Genomic DNA, 26117 nt, shown 5'->3' with positions numbered 1-26117 from the left:
TTCTTGAGGCTTTAAATTGCATAGAATCTGAAAAATATTAACCTTTCATAGGAAGAAAATCCAAAAGGTAAAATACACTTCAGCACCTATTAAAAAAAGTAAAAAAACAGTGCTTATTAAATGCAGGAAATAAAGGACAAGCAAGTTCTTGCAAATTAAAGATGTGGAGCCCAGTCATTTCAATCCCTTTCAATATGAAACAAATCACTCACACTGGTCACGAAGACAGCTCCCTCTACACTCAAATTATTCACTTGAAGATAAGCTCCCATCAAACTCTTTAGGGGTTTAACTAATTTACTGCACAGATACGGCACGTCTGTTGTAATAACAGGTAGGATGTATTGGGGTCGACCATTTATCAGAATTAGACTTCTTTTTTTCAGTTCGCAGTGAATTATGCTGCCTACACTGCTCCTCTTTCTCAGAGCTTCCCATCCCCTTACGGCCCCTAATGTGGCAGGCAAACAAAATTGACAGTCTCATCTTGTCAACAAGGGGTGATTCTCCTGAGAAGCCATTTAACTTTGCAGAGGAAGCAATGTATTAATGTGCCTGTCCCAGGAATGTTAATCATCTTCAAGCTCCCTCTAACTTTGACATGAACGAAATCACCAAATTTGTTTACTAAATGAATCGTAATATGCTAATAAGAGAGCATGACATACACAGTAAAGCCAAACAGATGGTTTGTTTACTCCACTTTGCAACTTTATAAATGTTGTAACTCTGAAGATGTTAGTGAGAAATATTGGTTTGTTGGCAGTGGCAAACATGCCTTTTGCATACTTAATCCACAGTTAGAGTCAGAAAACAATTTGTCATCACGGTGGAATGCATAAAAAATGTTAATGCCGAGATGGCATTTGAAGAGGCAGGATAGCTGACTGTGTGAGCACATACTCAGGGTCAATGTGGAAATGATATCTCATGGCAATATTTGCTACAAAATAATTTTTAATGTAAAATCTGACAGGTTCAGGATTCTTGAAAGGCCCAATAATCCAGTACATACCTGTTGAGGTGTTTAGTGAGACGGTCCTTATGGTGTGAACAGAATTATACTTTCACAACAGCTGTGTGTGCTCAGAAGCATCGAGGTTATGTCGCACTCTTAATATATTATTATTGTTGTCCATTAAAGATCAAATATATTACAAACAAAAAGCACAACCACTGGTGTACTTGCCAAAGTTACTCAGAAACGATCAAAATTGTGTTGCAACACTTCAACTTCTCACTTTACTAGCTGCCTGGAAGCAAAACAGACTCATTACAAAATAGCCAGCACTCTTGTCTAATATCCGGACTGGTTGAGAAAGTTTAGAATAAGAAGATTTATCTGATGGAATTTTTCGTAAGTGAACTAACTCAGTGTAGCAATGTTACATGCATGAGGAGGTCATATTATGTATGACAACGTGCTTCGATGGAAATTACAGGTGCTCAGCACCATTGACAATCAGCCAAATTGCCATAAGCTGTTTCTAAAATCCACACATGCTCTACGGAAAAGTTTATCCCTGTGCTGGCAATTCACAAGGTCCTGCACAGCAGTCATGCATTAGGACTCATCTCCTGTGTGTTGAATCACTTTGCTGGTCCTTCACACAAAGTGTATTTCCTTTTAAGAACTACTGAGGCAACATCCAGGTAGAATCTGTTGCCAAACGGCATGAATTAACTTTTTAAAATTTTTTTCCCAAACCTAAATAATTTAAATATTACATGATCCAAGTTCTGTAATTGGAAGTTTTCATCCTTCATTGCATTTTACTGTTACAACAACCATGTAAAATGTGATAATTTTGCAAGATTTTATGCAAACGGTCCCTTCAGTTCAGCATCCCACTCAGGAATTCTACTGAGTTTCAGGTTTCAGTAAATGCAAAAAAGATAAAACTCAGAACATGTAGCTTCCCCCAATTCTGCTTTGAAACCAAGCAACACATTATCTCATTATTTGCTTAGAAGGCTCATAGACTCTTTACTGATTGCATTATAACTTCAAATTCATGTTAAACCCTCAGATCCAGGGATAGTTTTGTAGGATTTCACATTCCATAGCAAATATGTAAACCATTTATTTTGGTCACAACACAATGGTAATCCTCATTCTCACTGCTTTGTTTGTCTAAAAATGCTGGTTTTATTTATACAATAGCAGAGGAGCAATAAAACCAAATACGATGTGGCACTTCAACAGGATTCCTCTATTAGTAATTTTACATTACTAAATAAGTACCCCTTTCAGGTCAACTGATAGCTGATTATCCTATAACCTCCCTTCACTGACTCCCCAACTCCTCAGTAATTTCAATCCTCTGAGATTCTTCCATACATACTATTGTCAGCGGTTATTAAATTCTCAACTTTTTACCCATCCACCAGAGACTGTGCAAAGATATCTAAGGGAAGTATGAGTTCAGCTTGCTGTCCAAGGATTATTTTGGAAGAAACATTAGCGGCTGTCCCAGCCTGGCGCTTATATCTCATTTGAAACATCTACTCATTCCTGACCAACAAAGAAAATTTCAATAAAGTACTTTTACTGGTTTAACAGCAGTGAGCTCCTGGGATTGTCAAAGTGCTCAGTCTTTTCCGAGGAGAGAAGGAATCAGCAGCTCAAATATAATTAACCTTCCATTCTCAATGCAAACTGCCACGCACAGGAGCTCTGCAGTCTATTAGTGAAGTTATAACGGCCAACAGGCAGAGGCAAAATTGGTCAAAAAGTTGGCTGCTGCTGTCATATTTTTAGAATTATGATTAATGACACTAATAATGCGGATGATTACTGATATGTGTATCTCCTGCAGTTTATCATATTGCACTGGCTGCCTACGTCCACAATAAACATGATGCTATCATTTACCTCTTTATTGAAGGCAATCCTTCTCTTGAAGGAGCACATTCTAATTACTTTGTAATGTTTTATGTCTTAAACATTTTGCAGCTCTGGACCTTGCCAACTGCTTCATGTCTACCATTGATTAATTACAGAATGTTTAATCAAAATTTAGAACGTGATTCAGTCATTTATGAGCGTGCTGCAGTGCCAAGATAGTTAGGCTGCCGTCCCAAGCTTGGAGAGTGCTGGGTTCAAAATTAAATCCCAGAAATGTCGAAGATGCCAAAGATTTTACCTTGAGTGATTTGAGTTTAAAATCCTACTTTGGTTGATGAATGACAGGCACCCATCCAAAATGAGAAGGCTTTCTTGTGGATGTATGTGTACTTGCATGTTTCTATTATTTTTTTTCTTTAAATATCTTCATTTTTCCCTTTATGCCATTGTTGCTGCTGTTGCTTCTCAGCTCCTTTACAAGCCTTCCCTGCTGCTAGAGCTCTTGCAAACACCAGTCAAGAGAGTGTAGTTTTGAAGTGGTTAAACAAGTGAAAAATAATTTGCAGGGACAAATACATAAGTTTTTTTTTTAATGTGGATTTTTATGGTACTGTCATACAACCATTCACCGTTGAAGTTAAGTGTTTTTTTAATACCATTACTGAACTGCTGAAATGGATGCTAATATAGCTTGGAGTGCTAATGTCAAATCCTGGTAATAAAAAAGACAGACTGCTGAATGAAATAATTTCGAGTAAAAAATAGAACAAAAGTGCTCTCACTCTCGCTCTCCACTTTTATTGAATTGGGACTGACTGAGCCAATTGCTTTAGAAGTCTGTAAAACACAATTACTAGTGAGCTGACTGACCCAGCAGTGCCCCTTCTGTGACAGAACATACTAAAAAGGCTGCAGAATTAGTGCTGCTCCCCTATCTGGCTATCAGACCTGAGAGACGTCCAGTGCAGGATCTATTACCCCTGCTGCCTCCTCCCCTCATGAAATCTTGATTCTCAGTCTTGCATAATATATCATCTGTGTGCATCTCCTCGAAACAAGGGCTCATTTACCTTTTCTGAGGGGGAATCCAAATTCTCTTTCTATCCATTGTATTTTTAGATCTGTATCTACCAACATAGCTATATGTAAGGCTTTCTTTCAGTACATGCATCCACAGACACACACACACATATACATGTTTGGGCTATTTTTATTTCCACTTTTTGTGTGTTAAATACAAAAATACAACGTAAGATTTATGGACAGCAAAATTAACTATGTACCATTTGTATTTTCAGTTTTGAGTGGCTGAAGAATTGCCTTTTTTTTTTTTTTGAGAAACAAAGAGAAGGAGAGAGAGAGAAGGAAAGAGGGAAGAAGAGGGAGAGAAAGGAAAAAATGTATTGAACTGGAAGCGGGAAACACTTTTCCCTCGTTAATAAAATAAGCAATAAAGTTTGTAAAGCACTAAAATCAAAATCAGTAACACTGGAAATAACAACTTATAAAACTTATAATTTCAGCTTATGTTTCAGACTCATATAGTTTGACAAGGACATACAATTTAGGACTTTTTTTTTTTCCTTTCTCTTCCACAAAAGCAAAAACAAAGTGACAGCAAAAAATATCTTCTTATTACAATCCCATCCTTTCTTTGTCTCATCCCACTCTCCCCCATACAGAACAAACCACTTTACATTTATACACAAAGCCAACAAAGTCCTGCAATCCTTTCTATTTTTATGACAGTGTACATATTTGGCAAATGTAAAACTCTTTCATTTTTCTTCCGGGCCCATTTATATGAAGCTTGCAGGTGCCTTATGGCAAAAATGTTAAATTATTTCTTAGATCTTTTTAAGTAATGCTTTTTAGGGCAAGCTTAAATGCGAAATGAGCTCTTAATTAAAAAAATGGAAAAAAAAAAAAAGGAAAAAAAAAGAAAAAAGGAAAAAAGAAAAAAGAAAAAACTTGCTTAGCATGAGGCAAACTGCTCTTTTAAAAGATGTTGCCGGGAAGTAGGAAGAACTACTAAAAGCCTTAGATTTTCTTTAGAAGTGGTGGGCTCAAAACTTGTCAGGAAATATCCAGTGTTTGCCATTAAAAGGTCAACATGTGAAGAGCCGTAAGTGGTATCACACCTGAGATATTCCTCTGTTACCCCAGGTCCCAACAGACTCTCTGAGGTATCCCTAGTGCCACTGGGAACGTTTTATGTGCGCCTGCTGGATGGGAATGAATGGTTTTGACAGTAGTACCTACAGCCTAATATAATGAATTGTGGTGCATGATGCATGGCACAGCTGGCCACCTTTTCTGAAGACAGGCAAAGGACAGAAGACTGTGGTACTACAGGTCAGGATGAAGCACTAGTGAAAAGCTGTGCACAGTGTCCTGCAGGGCACTTGCAGTGCCCACACAGTACATAGTCTCTCCTTGGCACTGCCAAGTATTTCACTCCCTGATAACTCTGCATCTGTTCCTTCAAGATTGCCCTGAGATGAGTAGTCAGCAGCCTGGTTATCTTTCCCCTTACCTGTTTCTAACTGCACAATGTACTCTTGCCATCATAGTCTCTGCTTTACAATTATGCTATTATTCCCTTTCAGATTTGCTAACCACTAGCAACTTGCACTACCATGAAAAGGTGTCCCAGATTTAGAGAAGGTGGGGTTTGAGTTTTTGTTTCTGCAGGGCTCATAAATTGCCAACTATTTTTGAGTAACATCTCTTTACTAATTTGTCTTTATTAAGACACATTCCTGCCTCACCTGTCTTCAGGCCAGTGCCCCAGACATTGGTGGCTACAGCAAAGGGCTTCCTGTAATTCATAATCAATCTATCTGGGTCCACTAGCCAAGACCTATCTTATAAAAAAGTAAAGTAATAGGAAAACAAATGAGCTTTGTTTTGCTATACTGATCACCTGCCATGTAACTTTACTTTAAAAATCTGTGGACAACATCTACTTGTATCTAGACATACTGACAGGACTGGCACACAATTCTCCAAAACAGTGTTGTAGCTATTTGGAGTCATCCACAGCTGGTAATTTTTTCCCCATCACTTATTTATTTATTTACTCATTAATCTATTTATGCATTTATGTATTATTTGCTTGTGGGGTTTGGTTGTTTTGTTTTTATTTGGGGATTTTTGTTTGTTTGTTTTGGGTGGGGTGTGTTTGTTCTTGTTGTTGTGGGTTTTTTTCCAGTATTGTTTCTAGGATTTACCTCACCAGTTTTCATGTAGGTAGATGTTTTGTTTACTCCACTTCCAAAAGACTCTAGGAAAGATGGGACATCTCTGTATATGGGGAACAGCTTCACTTTTACTCAGATAAGTGGAAAATATTCAATTTTCTCCCATTCTCTGGAGAAGAGTTTTGTCTCTTCCAGTTATTTCCTAGGAACCTAGGGGCAACCAGGATATTATGAATAAGCATTCCTGTTTCCAGTCCTGTCTTGCCAAATAATCTCTTCCACCAAACATAAAACACAGACAACCTGCACAGGAAAGCTGGACAAAAGAAATTAAACATCTATACTATTTGTCACAACCCATACCAGGGGAAAATATTGTTGAATGCATGTTTTGCTTTTGGCTAGTATTTTCAGTGCTTCACTTATGCATATCACCTATCTTAATCGTAGTGTAGAAGTTTATTTAAATAAAATTTTCAGGTCACTGAAAAGTTCTGGACTTACTTTGTAGGTTCACACAAAAATGAGACTTCCTGCACTGCATGACAGTCAGTAGTCTCGAAGTGATATAATTTTTGTGTTCCAAAAAAGAAGAAGACAATGAAGGCAACAGACTGTTTTAAAAAACAACCACTACCTCTAACTCAAGCCCAAATCAAATGTATACGTGTAGTTGGAAAAGACCTCCCTCTGCGCCAGAGCAGATCCTGCACTCTTTACTCATGTAAGTAGCCTCCTTAGGGCTTGTTTTAATTTTTTTATCTTCTTTTAAGTAAAATTTTTAAAATCTTATGAAGAAATTAGTTGTATGCATTCTAGTTTTAATTCTGCCTCTCCTGTTCACATGGGTGAGTATGCAATATGACAGGCAGTCTGTGTTCAACACGACTACTCATGGAAGCGCTTAGCTCTGTGTTAGGAGTGGCACAAAATGTTTCTTTATGATCCAGGTTCTCTTGGGTAAGGAAGAGTTATGTGAGCATTAGCAATGACACACATCTTAGTGACTCTGTGAGAGAAAACCTAATGGTTCATACAATTGTATTGGATATGCAGCTAGCCTCTTCATGAACTGCATCATGTCCAGAAACAGTAGTATAGGTGTAAATATGTTTATATTTTAAAAAACATATAAAATAGCCTTTTTGTCTCTTGACATATGGTTCATCAAACACCTAATGTCTTAAAACCTGATTTCCTTTTTCTTATTGGAGGACATTCAAGCTGTATATGACAGGGGAAATACAGTAATAGTTATCATGGACTGGTGTGAAATATTTTATTTCGTGGAGCTACCTGTTCCTAGAATTGAGTACATTTATAGAAAACAATTTTATAAAAAGTTATCTGTAGAAGATTCCAGGCATAGTAGGATGATGAAAAAATGGGTGCTGTTGTCTCAAGGAGGTGCTAATAGGAGGCAAGTAGCAGCTTTCTCACATCTTCACTTCCCTTGATAATGTATGCAGTGGCTCATCATAGGTAACTGATGTTAATTTATTCAAGCACACCTGTACAGGGCTGAAAGTCAGGTAACCAGACAAAAAGTATGTCTCTGCTTTTTCAGTACAGCTACCCAGAGGCCTGTATCTGCACAAATTTAGTTCTGGAGACATCAGCAGGTTTTAATAAACCACCTACAGATGTCTTTCTCCATACAAATCAAGGAGTTTACATGTTTAAATCTGGACTGATTTAACTAGCAATCAAGTGGCATGATCACACTTGGCACCACTAGCTGCCTCATATTTATTTATAAGTCACCCTGAGCAGATATTACTTTGTTTTTAAATTTATTCATGGGGCTCAATCACCCTTACCATCTTGTGGAACACATACACACACATACACGCTCAGTTCATGAGAAAATTTAAAGACAGACCTGTGCAATTAATAGTCCTGCTTTAGTAGCAGAAAGACAAAGTGAAAAGTTCTTGCTTTGTTTCTCTGAAGAGGTACCACTGAGAATTACTTTATTTTGTATGCATTGAAAGAAAGGAAAATGTAGTAACATATTGTTACTAATGCTGTATCTTAGCTTAAGAAATACAGATTTTAATAGTACCATTACTGAGGTGAAATGGGGCTTTAGCATGCACTAAGGATGACAGAGAAGATGGCTGTATTTCTCCTCCAGATCTGACAGCAGCTTCTCAACAAGACTTACTGAAGGCAGAAGGCCCACCTGCCTCCTGTTTCATCAGTGGTTTTGACCACAAAATTTTTGGCTCTTAAAGGTGAGAGCCACAAATGAAGTCAACTACTCTAAGCTTCACCTTTCAGACCTTCACCTCTGCATGTTCCCTCCAACATGGACTCTTAGATGAAACTTCTGCATTGCTGTCGTCTTTGGACGGGAAATAACTGCAGCCTCCTCCCATTCTCAGGTCTCATCCACAGGTCAGGATCATTCCCTGAACAGCTGTACCTCAGTGCTAGCTTCAGGGACCAACCACATCTATCTCTTTGTAAGGCAAAGTCAGAATCTGCTGAGGTGAGACTCACAGATGAGGCTGTGGAGCAGATCCCAAGGGAATCTAACCACTGGGACCACAGACCTTTTCTCCTCACTCACAGGACAGACCTTTTCTGAGTCCAGAGAAAATTCACTTTGCAAGGATACTTCTATCAATTCAAGAGCACAGTTCTCAGATGTATTTATCGTGTTCCTCTCTCTCTTTTCCACCTAAAAAAATTATTTAGAAAGATGTCTTTTTGATCAAAAGGAGACTTATGACACTGCTCCTGACCACTGACATAATTTTTAAGATGGTCTCTTTTCTTTTTTCTCTCCATTGCCTTCTTGCAACAAGATGTAGCCTGAACATCTTGCCTTTAGAAGAAAAGACATCTCAAGTAAGTACAGAAACAGAAATGGATAAACAGCTTATTCAGGGCGTGGCTGGCAAAGGATGGAAGAAAAAGTAGTTTTCAGAAATGTAGCGCTTCCAGGAAAATAAATATAGAAAGAGTTATCTGTTGGGGGAAAAGATCAAAGATATAGCTATGTATAACATTGATTTGATGAGTGATGTCACTTGTAGCTCACAAAGTGATGAAAAAATGGCGTTTTTAAATGTAGGCTCAGTGGAGCTTGACTATTCAACAGCAATACTGCCTAATTTTCAGAATGGAGAACAGAATTACTGGGTCATTGATGATAAGGGCCAGGACTCTGCTTTGCTCTCCTCTCCAGTTAGTCAAAGGTTATGTTACTTACAACACATACTTTTTATAACGTGTCCAAAATGGAACACCAATACCTTACAAATATTATTCAAGATTTATTATTGTGTGCTTTAGGTAGCTATTTCTTATTTCTTCTACAGTAATTAATAGAAAAATGCTTCTGAGCTCATAAGTGAAATTCATTTAAATGGATGAAAGAAGTTCTTACTTTGAAATACTATTAATTTAGTTACCCACTTATCTTTGAGGTGCTCTCTATAATTTGAAGAAGTAGAAATTGTATACTTAGGTAACGACTCTAAAATAAGTGTATAAATTCAAAAGGCATATCAGCAAAAAATAAAACCAAATTGAACAGAAAAATCTTTAGGGCAATTAAACAGTTTGCAAAAAAAAAAAAAAAGAGAGATAATACATTAATTTAACTTTCATGTCCTAACTCTATTTAGAAAAAAAACCTTTTTTTTTTTTTAAGAAGTAATAAATTTTAAGAAGAAATAATATTTAAAACGTTTGTTTCATTAAGGCTTTCATCCACTTTCTGCTATATGCTGCACGTACACTTTCATTTCTGCACATTCCTAGACATAGCACTTCTGGATGAGAAGGCATAGCCTTGCAGGAGTTTTGAAAATGTTCTCACTCAAGTATCTGAAAGAACTATCAAGAACCATGAGAGTATTGCTTGGTTCTTTCAAGGCATTTCCAGACAAGAGTTGCAAACCAGGAGGGGGATGAGCTTACAAAAAGTCTCAATGAGCACACAAACTGTGCCACATCTTTTAATTTTCTGAAGGGCATAACCTCTCTTAAATCTTTGCAATTAAAGGATATGCCTACGAATTTCTTTTGCCCTGAGTGCAACACATAATGGAAACATATGTTTCTAGTGGAAAGATATGAAAAGGTGGTTTTCTGCCACACACAACTCAAAATGATATGTAAATAATAACATATTTAAATATGCAGCCTGCATTTTAAGTTCCTGAAACAAATTTTTATTTTATGGCTTGTTTTCAATAAGCTTAATAAGAGTATTCTACACAGTTCACAGAATATTTTCAAACTGCGCCCTTTTTTCATGGTCTTGTCTCAGAAATATTTGGCTTATGTCATCACACTAATCTCTTTCTTAGAACATATACATCCTTACTATGCTAAGTTTAGTATTAGCACAATCTATCAATGGATTCCTGCAGAAATTTAATACATAGCATAACGTTCCAAATCCTAAAGCTAGCCACTTCTTACTTCACATGCTGAATGCAAAGCTGTTTTGCTTACTACAAGTGACTTCTCATAAATCACTTGAAACAGACAAACCAAGCCAAAACCTGTGCAACTGCAGAAACTGAAAGAGGTTGCATGTATCTAAATTCAGCATAGATTACATGACTGACTCACATGCTTCCCTTGTCAAGCTCATCCCATGAAAGTTATCAGAATACCCCAAGAAGGGAGCCATAATTTAGTTTTACCTGCTTCATGTTTACTGATTTCATCCTACTGAAATGCAAACTTTCTGCATTGTTTTTCTTACTGTTTTGAACTTGCCTTCCTGTATGTACTCCTATTTTTCTCTTTAGTGGATTTCATAAACAGTAACAGAGGACATGAGATATTTGGGGACTGGACTCTCCATCAAAATAGTGATTTTTGGCTCCTCAGTATCCTCAACATTGACTTACTTTCATTTTATATGACATGATATACTGACTTTCAAAGCACATCAATTTCAATGAAAAGGAAAAAAAAAAAGGAGCTGTGTGTGAAATGTTTAGCTAGGTTTAATTTCCTTCCTGTCTGCTGAATTTTTACAACATAATGAAAAAAATATGAAACACAAGTAAAAGAAGAGACAACCCAATCTCACCATCACTCCATGAACCAGAAAGATTTTGTTATGTGACAATATGATCATAATCACATGCGAGAGCTTTTATCCAGAAGTATGAAACAACTGTGTTATCCTACCACCTCAACAAATTCCTTTTATATTACATTTTCCTCAGGAATCAAAAAGTACAGTGTATATAAAAAACAAAACAAAACGAAACCAAAACCAAAAACCAAACAAAAAACCCCTTGAGTTTAAGGACCAGCTGCTTCTGTTTAAGCCAAACTGTTTCAGTATTGATGCAGCATAGCTAGGGCATGATGTCATCTGATGGGCCATCAGAATATACCCTGGCTGATCTTAAAAATATGTAGGGGGTCTAGCCTCTCCTCTCTGAGTGTGCATAATTCCCATCTGTAGGGAAGGGAGTTGCTCACATGCAGAAAAGAAGATAAAGTAGATTAAATGACCATAGTGGATAGAGAGGTGTTTGAATTCTAATAAAGAATGAAAAAACTGTTTTCTTAATATTTACTTGTGCTTGCTAAAACATAGCAGCTAGTTTAAAAAATGGAAGAGAAGAAAGACTAGTCTTCTAATGCTTCCTGTTTGCTTTTATATGACCCTATGGGGATAGAAATAATTATTTTATTCCAGTCCTTCCGTTCTCTCTCTCCATCCATTCATCCAACTATCCATCCGCCCCTTCCCTTCCTTCCTCATTCTATGGTTTGATATGCATGCATGGAGATATTTGCAAAGTATATAATTTACTATATATTTAATAGAAGCTTTTCTTGTTTTAAAAGCTGCAGGGAGAAGAAAATAAATGTAATAAAAGCTGCAGCTTATAAACAGAAGTACAATACACATGTTCACAGGCACACAGAAAGAATAATGACATTTATTATCTAGCCAGTCACTTAAAAGGATGGCACAATATATAGTGTTCTGAATGCCAAGCAACAATGAAAACCTTAAAGTGATAAAACTCTCCCAATGTCATGGGAACACGATTGTCACTTGTCATTAGTGTGCACCTCTCTATTTCTTCATATATCCTAAACTGCCTATTCTTACATAATTCAACACATTTAATAATGTAGAAAATCAATTAATATTTACTGACCTGTCTCTGCTTCTCCGTGATGGGAACGCAGCGTTACAGCCAGCCACTGTGCAGACATGCATCTCTTTTAAATGAACATTTCTGTAGTGAAGCTTCACACTGTAGGAACTCTTGAAACTTTTCTTGCACACATAGCAGATCTTGGGGTCTGGGCTGGAGCACATTTCGCCTTCTGGGGAGAACTTCTGAGGGCTGCTGTAGTTGAACGTGGAAGCAAAACTTTCATGAAGGGCAGCCATACTGGCACTGCCTCCATTGTACAGTCCATACTGGCTCATGTAGAACATATCATATGTAGGGTCTGTATACTCTTCCTTCACCTTAATGACATCCTGGTTGGAAGAGTCATTGTGGTTTTCATCTGGTCTGTCACCATGCATCATAGATTTTTCACCAGGATCATGGAGGCGATCGTCACCTTCCATGGATTCCTCACACAATTTGGGCTCCGATGACTCTGACTCATTTTCATAGTCTCTCTCGTGCTCCTGGTCTTCTGATGTCATGCTGTCTGCCCTTCTTATGTCTGGTCTGGAAATGCACCTGCTTCTGTCACTTTTGGAGAAGTCTTTCACAGACAGGCCTGGGCTCATTTCCTCCTGAGAATGGCAGTGATTATCATGACCAATGTCGTTCACCATTGTGCTGCTGTCATTCACCTCTTCATCTTCATCATCAAACTCATCGGCAGTATCAATAACTTCCTTTTCAATTTTAACTGGCATGCTCGACTTCCTTGGCTTCTTCTTGGGGGCAAGGTCAGCATTAGGCTCTGGGGTAGGCATCAGCACTGAAGGTACTGATGACTCTGAAGGAGGAGGGGGATGCTGCTCCATGCCACTCACTGCTGGTATTATTGGACTGGTAGGGAGAGAGGTTGGAGGACTCACCATCTCTCCAGGAGCAAGTAAATTTCTGTAAAAAGGAGGAACAGGTTGGACAGTCTTTAAAGCTGGGAATACCAACTGACTGGGAAGAGGGTTCTGTAGTACAGGATCTAGAGGGGGAGTGGTAAACCCCATTGGTGGGCGCCCAGGGCTTGTTAAAGTTAGGTTGGATTTTGTACTTGCTATGACTGGAGTGGCAGCACCTGATGTAGCACGAATTAGATCTTTGTCGCGGTTATTCCTTAGCATAGGCATATGGAGGCGGGGATTTGGGTTAGCACTGTGGCGATTGCGGCTTCTGAGAGAGCTGAAGACCATATTGCAGCCTTCAATAGTGCACCGGTGCTTGATTTTCAGGTGAACGGCATTGTAGTGGATTTTAAGAGTACCCTTGTCATAGAAAGTTTTGCCACATGCGTTGCAAAACACTCTTCCTTTCCTGGAGGCTGACCCCATTCTCCTCATTCTGTGAATGCGGAATGAGCTTTTAGTGTGTTCTGTTTTCGATAAATCATTGACAGGCGTAGGTGTCTGAACAGGAGAGACGCAGGCTGGCTCAGTTTTGGGCTCAACATTCGTGATGCTGGTCAAAGCATTCCTGCTGGATGTTTGCTCATTCTTGAAAGGCGTAGGGGAAACTTCAGACTCACTGCTCTCATTATACTCATTTTGGGTTGTAAGGCTTGGTTCACGGAGCCTCATTGCTGGCTGTTCCAGCAAGAGACCATTTGGAGGCAGCCCTAGCAGTGGAGCAGAAACTGGATTTATGTACTGGAATGGAAGCAGGAATGCAAGGCTATTCGGGATGTTTTCAAAATGATGAATGCTGGAAGGGTTGCTATTCTCCAGGTGAGCAAGGAGACTTGGGCTCCTGGTGCGATTATTGCTTTCAATAAAAGTCCTTATATCTGAATCTGTCTTTGAAGATGGCACAGCCACAGCCTGCCCTTCTTTTTCTTGAATTGCCATCAGCTCCACGATGGATTTAGTTTCTCCAAATCTCAGAAACTGCTGAAGGGTAATGATCTCTTCTTCCCTGGACATGATGGCCCAGCGGTCCAGCACCTTGCCTGCAGCATCCTAGAGGCCATATCAAAGAAACAACAAAGACAAACACAAAGAAAAAAAACTTATTGATTCTGCATAATTGTTGAATTCAATAGAAGTTGCTCTGCTGCCTGAACATGAAACACTAAGCTCAAAAAACAACATGCAAAGAGTGTTAATAGAACTCAACCAAAAAATGCAAACTTTCCAGCCATACAAATACAGTACTTAGAGTCACAGTCAGAGAAACAGATTGAGTTTAATAATGTGAGAGCAAACAACATGTTGGCCACAGGGCTCTGTGACCTAAAATGCTTTCAATACTTTTATTTTAACAAGTGATCTGCGTACAATGCTACTGTTTGGCATACATTAGCGTAAAACATTAAATGTTGCTGTGCACTCCAATGTAAAATATAGAAAATTGTACTTTAGTTGCTATTGAATGGTGACATTGTAAGAAAGAGCTAAATAAATGCATTTGATAGATTTGTTTTTTAAATATAAGCAGACATAAGACTAAAGTCACTCATGGGCCATCTCACAAGAAATTTTGATGCAAGGCAAAGTCTTAAAAATAGCACATAACACTTGTACCTTACTCTTCGTTTTTTTTTTTTCCCCCCGTCACAGCAATACTGAAAAACATATTCATTATAAACTTGCATATAAACTTGCATCAAAAGAAATTGGGGCACTGGTTTTAAGCATAACTGGACTATAACTGGCAATTGATTCTAAGCTTGCAATCTTGGTATGGTTTAGATTTAAGAGATTACTTTTTTCAGACTTGTTATAAATGACGGTTAAAAATATGTAAAAAGTAAGCATCTGATGGATGTAGATAGCATAAATGTGTAAAAATGTTGTCTCTTAACATTGCCTTCTGATAGCAAGGGAAAAATCCAGAGAGAATACACATCAGTAATCACTAGACTATCTGTTGTTAAATATACATTAAAAAGCATTTCACACTTTCATTTTTGCTAGTAAGCGTGAGATTTGCCTGAAGGTAGGACTTAAAAATTCTGCAATGTAATGTCAGGCAATCCATTCCAGCATGTATTGATAAAAACATATTAAAATACTTCTATAATGAATACATCATTTTATTGGCATCTTTCCTTTTGGGCAAATGCTGGACATAACTTCAGCAAAGTAACTATAACCAACAAGCACTGTTGCAGGCCATCAGAACAGAATTATTCCAGTGCTTCCTCATGCATTAAACAGGTCGAAAGCCTTGCAAATATTCCACTGTACTGTCTCTGATCTTTTTAAATCTCGAATTTCAGCTTCAGAACCTTATCCGAACACTTTGGACTACCCACTATTGCAAAACCCACTAACTTTTGTTTGGTTGAGAAGCCTGTAAATACCATTCTCTTTTCTCACTTCCCTTCAACCCCCAGTCTCATTTATTTATTTATCTTCAGGGGACTCATTCTTCTCTCACCTCACATTTTCTAGAGTAAATGTAATTTGCCTCAAATAGTAAAGCATATATTTATTTCATTACAGCTGATTTTATTATTGCGGTTCTCATCTGTGTCCCCTCTTTACATACAAAGTTAATGATGGAGGTGAATGCCATGTACGTTTTGGTACCTTACATGCAACTGTAAAACCTACAGGTTCCACTCATGACGATTCACTTACAAGACCATGCAACCCTCAATAGCAATTAATTATGGAAAATCTTACCCAGCTAAACCAGATCTAAAGTCCCACAAACCATTTCTATGCAGAAGACATTCAGCATGTATTTACAGAGTGATGCATGAAACACCATGATGCAGGTGCTGCCTCTCATTTGCAGATTTATCAGGAAATGTCGCCGCTTTTGAACACCTTTAAGCACTGTGGACGGCTCTAATTTCTACACTCTCCCAGTTTTACCTGTCCGATGGAGCAGCATTTTACAGGCAGTAAATACACTACAGTGCTATGTAGTAGGAATCACCCAGAACATCAAAACCCCCATGCAACAACAAAACAACTGAAACAAAACTAAACTAAGATGGGGCAAAGTGAGGAAGAAAAAAAAAAACCACAAACAAACAGTTAAAGGACAGTTTCATATTTCAAAACTCTAAGATTATTTTTTTTTTCCCCATCAAACTAACTTCGGCTACTCCCCTCATGTGTGTGACCTAGGGCTTCTTACATATACCTCTCCTACAACTTCCAGACAACCATACTGGTTCTGTGTTTGAGTAATTCCTCCCTGGAACTGCAAAACCAGACTTGGTTCAGATTTTGGTCTCCAGGACTGACCTCTGACCCAATCTATACGCACACATTTCTAATCCCAAGCCACAAGTATTAACATAAGTTAATAACTCCTTTTAACTGTAACTTACATTGTTTGAAGATGGAAATAACATTGTCTAATTTACACTGCTTGCATGTATTGAATTAGGATTCCTGTCTGCAGCCAGCTGCAGGCTGCTTTGTAATGTACTACTGGTAGTAATTTGTTTTGTTTTTGCTTTAATTTGTTAATCACTCACAGGCTTATGTAACAGATGGATCCTTTACAAAAACGGCTATTTAAGTAAATAAAAACTAAATACAGCCAGGATGACAATAACTCATGAGAATAGTAGGTACAGAGCCTGTAGCAGACTCCCACACATCAGTGGGAGGTGGTACCAACACAACCCCTCACTCTGTAGCAGCGCACCCAGCACAGGTGGACATCGCCCAGATGCGGGGGCTCTTGGTGTGCTTTGTGGGAGTTATTCCACAGCTTAACTCAGAGAAGCTGGCAGTTGGCTACATGAGCTACCTCTCAAGGAGATGCCACCAGCCTTTGTTTAATTTAGCTCAAGGATTTGCAATGAGGCAGGCCAGACCTTTAGCAGCTGCTAAGTCCCACTGATCACAGAAACTGGCAGTTGAGGGTGTGATTGTTATGGGGTTACCACCGGTGTCATAGAAACAGCAGGGAATCAGAAAGTTGCTCTTACATGATCCTTGCCTACTCCTACTAGTTAGTTATATCAAGCTACATCTTGCTAATTTTCAGCAAGAAGTTGCTTGGCTTTTTTCCCCCAGCAAAGCAAAGCAACATTGCAGATACCTATATTTCACTGAAAACACACTACTTATGGATACTGTGTAGCATATGCCTCAATATTTACATAGTGATGGCTTTCCACAAATTCTTTAAAGTATGTATTATGCAAAAATAGATAAAGAGCGAATAGGAATGTCATTTTTTGATAAAACTTAAAATTAACAAAAAAAAAAATCAAACCATTATCCCTTTGAATTAAGCTATAACTGGCTAGGGATCTTTCTGTATATGGTAATACTTGATTAGAGGTTCAAGTCCTTTCTTACATGTAATCGATTTCTTGTTTCTTACAATCTCTCATGCTAAATTTTCTCCCCAAAGCCATTAAATCCTATCCACATTTAAATATTTCATGACAAAAGGTTCCAATTTATATTACTTTTTTCAGCTTACAACTGATTAAACCAGGCCTCCTGTGACAATGTGTACAAGAAAGTCAGTGAGTATAAAGATACCACTGCAGGTTTACAGCTCTCAGCCAGGCAGTAGACAAGAAAGCCTAACCCATACAGTACACAGTGATCCTCTCGCTTCTTTGCCCATGAAGCCCTGTTTTCATTTTTGTTTTATTTTATATGTGTGGGTAGCTCTCTCACAATTTCAGATGAAGAAAATCTTTCAGTCTCTAAATCATATTAAATTAACCTCCAAGGATACAAGACACAACCTTGAATCTTTTGCTAACTCCGCACACAAACTTCACTCCATTATTTGTATAGACATGGACTCATATACACACATACTGCATTAGATCTATAAAGTGATGTCATGGTTAATCACCCTGAACTTGCCTCCTCATTTTGCTGACCGTATGCTAGGAAGAGATGTGTCAGAATATGTTAGGGTACATCTTGTCTTAAACTTCTGGGTCAGACAGAACAAGTGATGGGTGTCAAGATGATTATCTCGAGTGACACAAACAGGCTACAACAGAAGATGGATACAAAGATCACTCTAATTTTTAGAACCTTAATTGGGTAGGATTTCCTCATTTCCTAAGGGCCTTCAGGCTTTACAAATTTCAAGCTTTCAATTCAGCTTTAAAACCTTCCACTTTAAAAACTGCCTATTTAGAAAATAAGTGCAGCCTACACAATACACTATACACTACTATACACTATAAAGAGCCTCATTTTTTCCTGTGCCTGCATTACCTGCAGGTAATTTTGTATGTCTGAACTCACACAGACACATGTATGTACATACACATACACACCACAGACTTTTTACAGTTTTATTTTATCTTGCTGATTAATGTCCTGGCATAGGCAAAATGTATATATATACAGCTGGATGAACACATAGTGAGAGAAGATTATACAAGAGTTGAGATAAATAGAAGGGTTAAAAAAATAAAATAACTTCTTAAACAAGCCTTACGTTCTGGGAAGCAGTCAAGAATTATTTTGGGGCACTGCTGTGATAACTTCTGAGAACCAGTGAAAGTTATATAGAAAAACACATTGCTAGCCTTTATATTTTAGCAAGTTTGCAGATGGACCATAAACTGCCACTTTTGATGCATATTGACTAAGTCTCTGTTACAAAATATTACATAGATACATGTTTGATTAAATAATTAAGCAAGCCTGGTGTTTATAACAAACCTTTCTTTTATAAGCCCTTCCTAAAGAGCTATCTATTTTCTAGATGATCTGAAAGAAACATTTTAAGTGCAGCTCTAACAATTGAAAAGCACACAAAGATATTAATTTGGTCATACTATAATTGCAGAGGATGGTTTTAATTAGGGTGTAGACAGAAAAAAATAAAATCAACATTTGTTTCTAATAAAGAAAAGCCTACATAATTTCCATGATTTAGGGTTTGTTGTTTTTGTTTGGCTGAATTTCCCAGGAGCATCTCTTTGCTTCCCAATTAAATTTCAAGCTGTTACACTATGGGTAGTCCTACTGCTCCTGGGGTAAAATTCACCAAAAGTGTGCAGCAACACATCAGCTCACATTAGCATAGATGGGGCCATGTGCAACACCTCTTGCTCATTTTGGCTAACTCCCACTGACCTTAGTAAGAGAGAAGTTAGTCATATATCTATTTTTCCATATAAATGTATACTCACATATACAATCACATACTCATTTTCCTGATAGGTGTTTTTACCACGCTGAACTTCACTCACCTTTGCTCCTGCAAACATGAATAAAAGGTGTGCATACTTGCTCACCATACTGCTACATCTGCAACTGATATGAGATCTAACACACCCAGACTGCAAAGAGCCATGGTTAAAATTTTTTCCCCTCATCTGTCATTTCTCATCCACCTCCCACCAGCCCCCCTTCACCAACTGAAACCAGATGAACAAACTCATGTTTAAGTGTCAGCAGTCCTCTCCTTGAGCTATACTGCTGCAGCAGGAGAAAACACAGTGCAGCACTACTGAGTTTTCAGTCAATAATGGAAATCTTTATCTTTTGGCTTCACTGCAGCCTCTACTCTGCTAGAAAAAATCAAAAGTGATAGATCTTCTTCCCTTCTGACACCCCCTTTCTCTTACATGTTGGACTTGTTTTCTTTGCCCCAAAGACACAGTGTACACATGAGGATACCAGCAAGTTACAGCAGGAGAAGACAAGAAGCCTGTCTTTCCCTAAAGTATAACTCTTAATTACACTGATAGTATATATTCACATGAAGAGTAACATGAAGGAGATTTTATTTCTTTCTATGTATGCTTATATTTACTTTTGCTTCCAGGTTTGTAGCCATACTTGCTGCAATTGCTCATCAGACTCCAGGCCTCCTCATGCATTCAGCAGCAAAAGTCTTTGCATTTTGACCAAAAGGATCCCCAAGGACTTTTGCAAACTTTACTAACTAATATTGTAGACATTGGGTCAAGTATGGCAGTACTTTAGATCCAGAGTAATTGCACTTTAAATCCAGAGTAATTCCACTGACCATGTTGGAAAGTAATTTTGACATAACTTAGCCCTGAAACATGATGTGGAGCCAAATCTGTTTGAATATATATCGGGGGCGTACCACCATGGTGGAGCACAGCGGCTGTGTAACAACACACAGGAGCACTGCTCAACGGTTTCGGAGTGAAAGTGAGGAACACCATGTCCTGCTGAAACTGCAGATGGAACGTGAGGAGGTGGAATGCAATAACCGCAGCTGAAACCCAGCCAGGACACCGCCGTTAACCACCCACGCTCTCGCTAAATGGCCTACAGGGTCTTTACTGACCAAAAGTATGCAGGTCCTCTGTTTTATATCTCATCCCAAAGACATATGCCAGCAGCACAGACCCCTGCACAAGCAACCTGCTGGAGTGCTGGTTCTGGACTCATTTGCAAGCAGGGGTAGGAAAATACTGGATCCCCAACACATGACTCCTTTTGGGGCCTGAACTTCCTCATAGAGCACCCCAATTGCAAAACGCCTTTTCATTTTCCTGGTTTACCCGCCTTAAAATGTATTCAGAAGCAATGCTCTAAAAGATGATGACACTGTCAAATGCCAACTATAAAGCATCCATGCAAACTGATGCTAGAGGAGAGTTTATTACTGTTTTCAGAAAAGAAACATTAATTTGAACTCTTTCCTGCTCTTCATGAATGTGTATTCACCTCTGCAACTCCAGTAAAGCTATTAGGATGCAAGGGCATTAGTTTTAAGTGTTTCTTCTGATTTTTAAAACATATTGTTTGACTTTTGATAAAATATTCACTTTGTTATGGAATGCTCTTGATTATGGACCAGATAAGAATGTATAATTCACAAGACAGTGACTTTTTTTTTTCCTTCCTGAATAACACTGCATAGAGGATTTTTATTTTTAAAACTATGATAGATCAATGTGGGGTTACAGTGTATTTAATCACAGCAGTTTGAGTTTTATTTAATCATAGGAACTACATCAAGCCTCTTTATAATTGGGTGCCTGACAAGTTTTTTCACAGTAAACCTCTGTCAGCACTTGGAGGAAAAGAATCTAAGCACAGCCAGAGCTTGATAGTCTTCTTGCATTTACCAGTTTTACAGTGGTATACCTTCTGTGGTGGCAATGGTATTTGCTTTGGTTTACAACTGTCAATGTTGGCGATAAACTGTTAAATGGCAAAATCTGTAACTGGCAATGGCAGAACTCCTGTAGCAAGGATACACATTGATTCAGCAGCATTAACAAGATCCAAAGTAATCTTTCGGCAGTTGTCATTATTTAATTATCTGATATTTATTACAAAATACCAGTGCTACTTCCCTTTGCCCCTTCTTCCCCAAGAACTGCACAAATTTTCACACGCAAACACTTAGTCCCTTCGTCATTAGTTCTGGCTGAGACTTTCAGAATATTTCTAAAGCCTTTCCTAAACAAGGCGTTAATGCAAGGTGACCAGATGCTGCTCAGAAAAATCTTTTTAATGAATCCTAAAGGTGAGGCATTTTTCCTCACATTCATCAAATGGTAGAATATCAAGATTTTATAGAGTATATTTTATAGAGAATTCAAATTCCTTAAACAGCTTTGAAATCCACAATGTTGGACCATAAGTACACAGGAATATTTTGATGCTTTTGCTTATCTAAACCTGTGAGACTGGAAAATTCATTGAAATGTCTCTGAAGAAGCTTTGCCACTAACTTGTGGCAAGTAACAGAGTGTTTGCCCTTAGGCAGACATGGCTCCTAGAGGCAATCAACCACCAAGCACACAGTATATGAAGGCAAAAATTTTAGATTGTATGAGCTGCCACGGGGACTTTTCAGCATAGGATGTAAACAGAGACACAAACATGGCAAACCACTGAAATAATTCCAGCTATAAATTAACTTTACAAACAATTTTGCATGTAAGTCGGTAGAAAATACCCAGCATGCATATAACCACAGTAATGACGGATTTTCATACCCACACCAATTTTTACACATATAGTTGCCAATTTTGGCATGCTGTGTAAGAAAATTTGCCTTCGTACTATCAGTCCCTGAAATCACTTGCAGTTTTGCTGTTTGGTGTCAGTGCTGCATAACTCCCTGAGAAGTAAAGTTATGTTTTCCACGGTCTGGCAGTCTTTTAGTATATTTAGTAAGCTACTTAATCCCCTCTTTCTGAACCTCAGTTTCACCAGCACTGAAAGAATGACGCATAATTTTTACGAGAAACATTCACCAAGAACACCGATGAGGTGTTGTGTTTGCAACACACACAGCCACAAGAGACACCCAGGCTCTCTTCTGACAAGACCTTCCCCAATGCACAATGTGATAATATAAACAAATCATGTCTGACATCCTTGCTCCATCTAACCTGAATTGCACCAAAAGCAGTGCAAGATATCTAACAGTCAACTCAAATCAGATTATCAGACGGCCCTTTTCTCACTTTAAATCTAAACTGACTAAAGCTATAATCCTAACTGGAAAATGAAAGTAACAAAAGCTGAGTCTTCCCAGGCCTGTAAGTAAAACTTGCAAAGAAGTCACCAAGAAATTTGCCTAATCAGGGACATCGTAAGGGACTGAGAAGTTGCCCAAGGACAACAACACTGGACTAAAGGTGCCAATAAGTTATACTCATAAACTGGATTTCATTACAGGCTTGGTTTTCTGTACTATATGCTGGGTATACGAATGGCAGCAGAACTGGGAGATTTATTTCCATCTTTAGTATTCATTAGAGGACTATGCATTATTACTTGCAATATATACAACCCAATCTTAATGAGGCTTTTTTCCTTTGATTGTTTAGCTAAAAAATTTGCAACAAATAACCCAGGTGTGTCATAGGTGTCAACATGATGCAAAAGGGAGGTAGCGGGGTGCAGAAGTGACACCAAAAAAGGAAAGGTCACTAGAATATAAAAATGGTATGGTACATGAAGTGAGCTATCTATTAGAGGCACTGAAATGCAAAAGAAAGTGGAGGAAATTATATTACGGTGTACAAAGTAATAATAACTGTGCCTGCATGTCTTAATACCCTCTTGTCCCAGCAGTCCTGACTTTCTAGGCAGCCCACTTCTCCACATTAACAGTAGTCATTTGGAGAGCAGCAAACGTGCCATTAGAAGCACTTTTACAAGTGTATATTCATCCACCAATTAGCTTAATGTGGCCGCTTTCTGCATATTTTCTATCCAGGCTTGCACAAATCTTATTAATATTTCCCCCTAGCGCTTTGACAGATTACCTTGTCATTATGCATCCTGGAGCCTTTTAAACAATATGGGTAAACTACTGTTTGCGAGGTTAATGACAATTATCCCCTAATTACTGCATAAGTCACTCAGTCCACTTTATCTCATAGGCAGGGTTCTGCTCTGTGTATCTGCCATTGTGTCACTGTAAATGAATCTTGTATAGCTATGTTTATCTGTCGTTGCCTTGTAAATTACACTGACAGAAGAATGAACAAATTACTGTGTGTCATCACTTAAATACGGCTTCTGATTAAAAAAAAGTCCCACAAGCACGGTACTTGAATTTTAGCCTAATCACAATTAGTAAACACATATTGAATGTTTTAGGAGATATATTTAGAAGTGGATGGGACACAGTGTAGTGGAAGAAGGCTCTGAAGTGGTAAGCCTAAGGATGGTAAAACAGAGGAAACACAGAAAGCTGCAGTAGTAGTAATTCCATGATCACCTCCTGAGAACTTTTCTGCTAATTTAACAGTTGATAGATGAGGCGGTGATATTTTCCAAACAATCTCATATTCAGTGCTGTGCCGAATTCCAGAATTTCTGTTGTTTCTGACCACAGCCACATATGATTTTTTTTAAGCTAAAAATCCAAGCAGAGGTTGGAACAGAAGTAGCGTCCATTAAACTACACGTAATGCTAATTTCATGGATGCATTTCAGAACAATATCAAAGAAGATTAATAGTTTGGATCGTGTTTGCCCTGACCAGTCATCTTGACTCCAACAGGACCTCACAGTGCACAAGCCAGGGCAGAGTCTGGCAGGCAGCACCTCAGTCAATGTATTGATTAAAAAACAAATAAAAAATTAAATTAGCACATTGCCTACTGTTTTGCACAGTGCCTGCACTTTGAGTCACCTCCTTGGGGTAATTAGAGTTCAACAGTTGCAGAGGAAAAATTCAGAGTTCCATTTGCCCTCTGCAGATCGAGGCAGTTCTACCTCAGGAGAGGAAAGTACAACTGGCAAATACCAGTTTCCTGATATATTTGATTTTCTGAAGCAATTTCAGGTCAAAGTAAGAGTACTCTACAGGTAGGACATCGCTGAGACCATATACGTCCTGCTTTGAGAAAGTTTATTTGTAATTGACCTTGATACCTTCTTTCACCAAAGAGAGCCTAATGACTTCAACAAGAAACACATATAGAGTCAGTGCTCAGAGGCAAAATAAGTCTATGGTGAAGAATGTTAAAACAATAACTGCTTTTAAAATAGTGCTTCTTCCTGTATTAGTATTGGAAAAGTAACTGATTGACAACCCTAGGAACCACAGCCCTTTGCAAACAGTACAACAGAGACAGCGCATTTCCCCTCTGTCCTGGGAAAGTCCCTTCCAGAGTCAGAGAAGGCCTTTAATTATTGGGTTTTGATTTCTGGCAATCACATTAATTGCAAAGAGTTAGTAATGAGCGTGCTTCTTGTTGCAATTCAGGCTACAACTTCTATTTCCTCAAGCTCAGTGCAACCACAGCACATGAACTTCCACTCACCACTGGCTTGCGCAGAAACCGTGTCTTCTCATTCTCCCTCAGGCCTGACATTTAACTCTTAGAACAAGGGTATTTCCCTGCTTGCCAGGTACATGTCTGATCCATGAAGTGGGATGCTTTTTCAGCTACTTGGATGAAACTGCCTGCTGTGCAGCTTGCAGGAAAACCCATGCATAACAACGGGTAGGTCAACTCTGCATCCTGCAATGAGGTTATGCAGCAATGCATTTTATCAGTTTTGCAGACACACTCCATGTACATATATATGATACATTCACAAATTATACATGCATTAATGTGACAATGTTACATATTTTCATATTTTAAATGTATTTGATTTTGCCTGATATTTTACACATTTCCTCATTCAGCAAACCTTTCCATTTTACACACATCTTAAAACATGTTCTGACCAGTGCAGTACAAAAAAATGAAGTTAAGAGGACAACATGCAAATTGGAGCAGAATTAAATGATTCCTGAAAGGCAGCATTTTAAGACTGTTTAAGCTGCTGTACAAGAAAAAGGAAATGTCAGAATTCTTCAAAACCTGGTGACTATGTAGTGCAATTCAGCAGGTTATACCAACACTGAAAACCTTTCCACCATAGTATAGCGTACATTTATTTTGTTAGATTACGATAGTGTCATATCCAGAAAGAATGGATAGACTGAGATATAACAAAATTACAGATATTACTGAAAATAACAGTAGTTTGATGGGAATGTGGATAAGGACAGCACCTCTGCCCATGTTCTCACTATAGGTTGGAAGAAAAAGCTGTAGTGAAAAGGTAAGAAAATATAACAGCCATCACTGCCAGGGAAAACTGAAAAGACTGATCGATTTTGACTAAGCACTACCTCAAGGGGTTTGGTCCCACTAGGATTGATCTTTGTGTCTGTCCTGCGTTCAGTAAATGCAACTTTCAGCAGGGTATCCACTGCAGAAATAAATGGAAGTGCTGCAGTAACCCTCCACCCTCCCTCTTTTCTCTCTCTGCTGAAGGAAAAGGGAAACCAATGTGGCTGATGGTAAGGTGCTAGGCAACAGATGGTTTAAAATATTCAAGGACACAGAACACTGCTATGGTCATGTACAATATTATTTAGAAAAATGCACTTCTAAATTACTAATATTTCTCTTTGCTATTTCGAGGTTCTTTGGCCTCTGACTTTTGCTAATAGCAGAGAAACTCCTCAAGACAGAGACAAGTGTTATACACT

The 26117-nt window shown here is 38.3% G+C and overlaps 1 protein-coding gene across 1 annotated transcript in view; it reads right to left on the bottom strand.

The window, feature by feature from the left end:
- The window catches only part of BNC2 (basonuclin zinc finger protein 2), a gene marked incomplete at both ends in the record, with an annotated part of 230217 nt that overhangs the window by 8885 nt on the left and 195215 nt on the right, over positions 1–26117 (bottom strand). Inside the window, 1 exon segment of the mRNA XM_080362757.1 lies at positions 12207–14173. Coding sequence (XP_080218883.1) covers positions 12207–14173 — 1967 coding nt within the window.

Source organism: Nesoenas mayeri (genome assembly GCF_963082525.1).
Source record: "Nesoenas mayeri genome assembly, chromosome: Z".
Classification (NCBI taxonomy): domain Eukaryota; kingdom Metazoa; phylum Chordata; class Aves; order Columbiformes; family Columbidae; genus Nesoenas; species Nesoenas mayeri.
The sequence above is the reverse complement of the archived record's forward strand: the minus strand, read 5'-3'. Positions and strand labels throughout refer to the sequence as shown.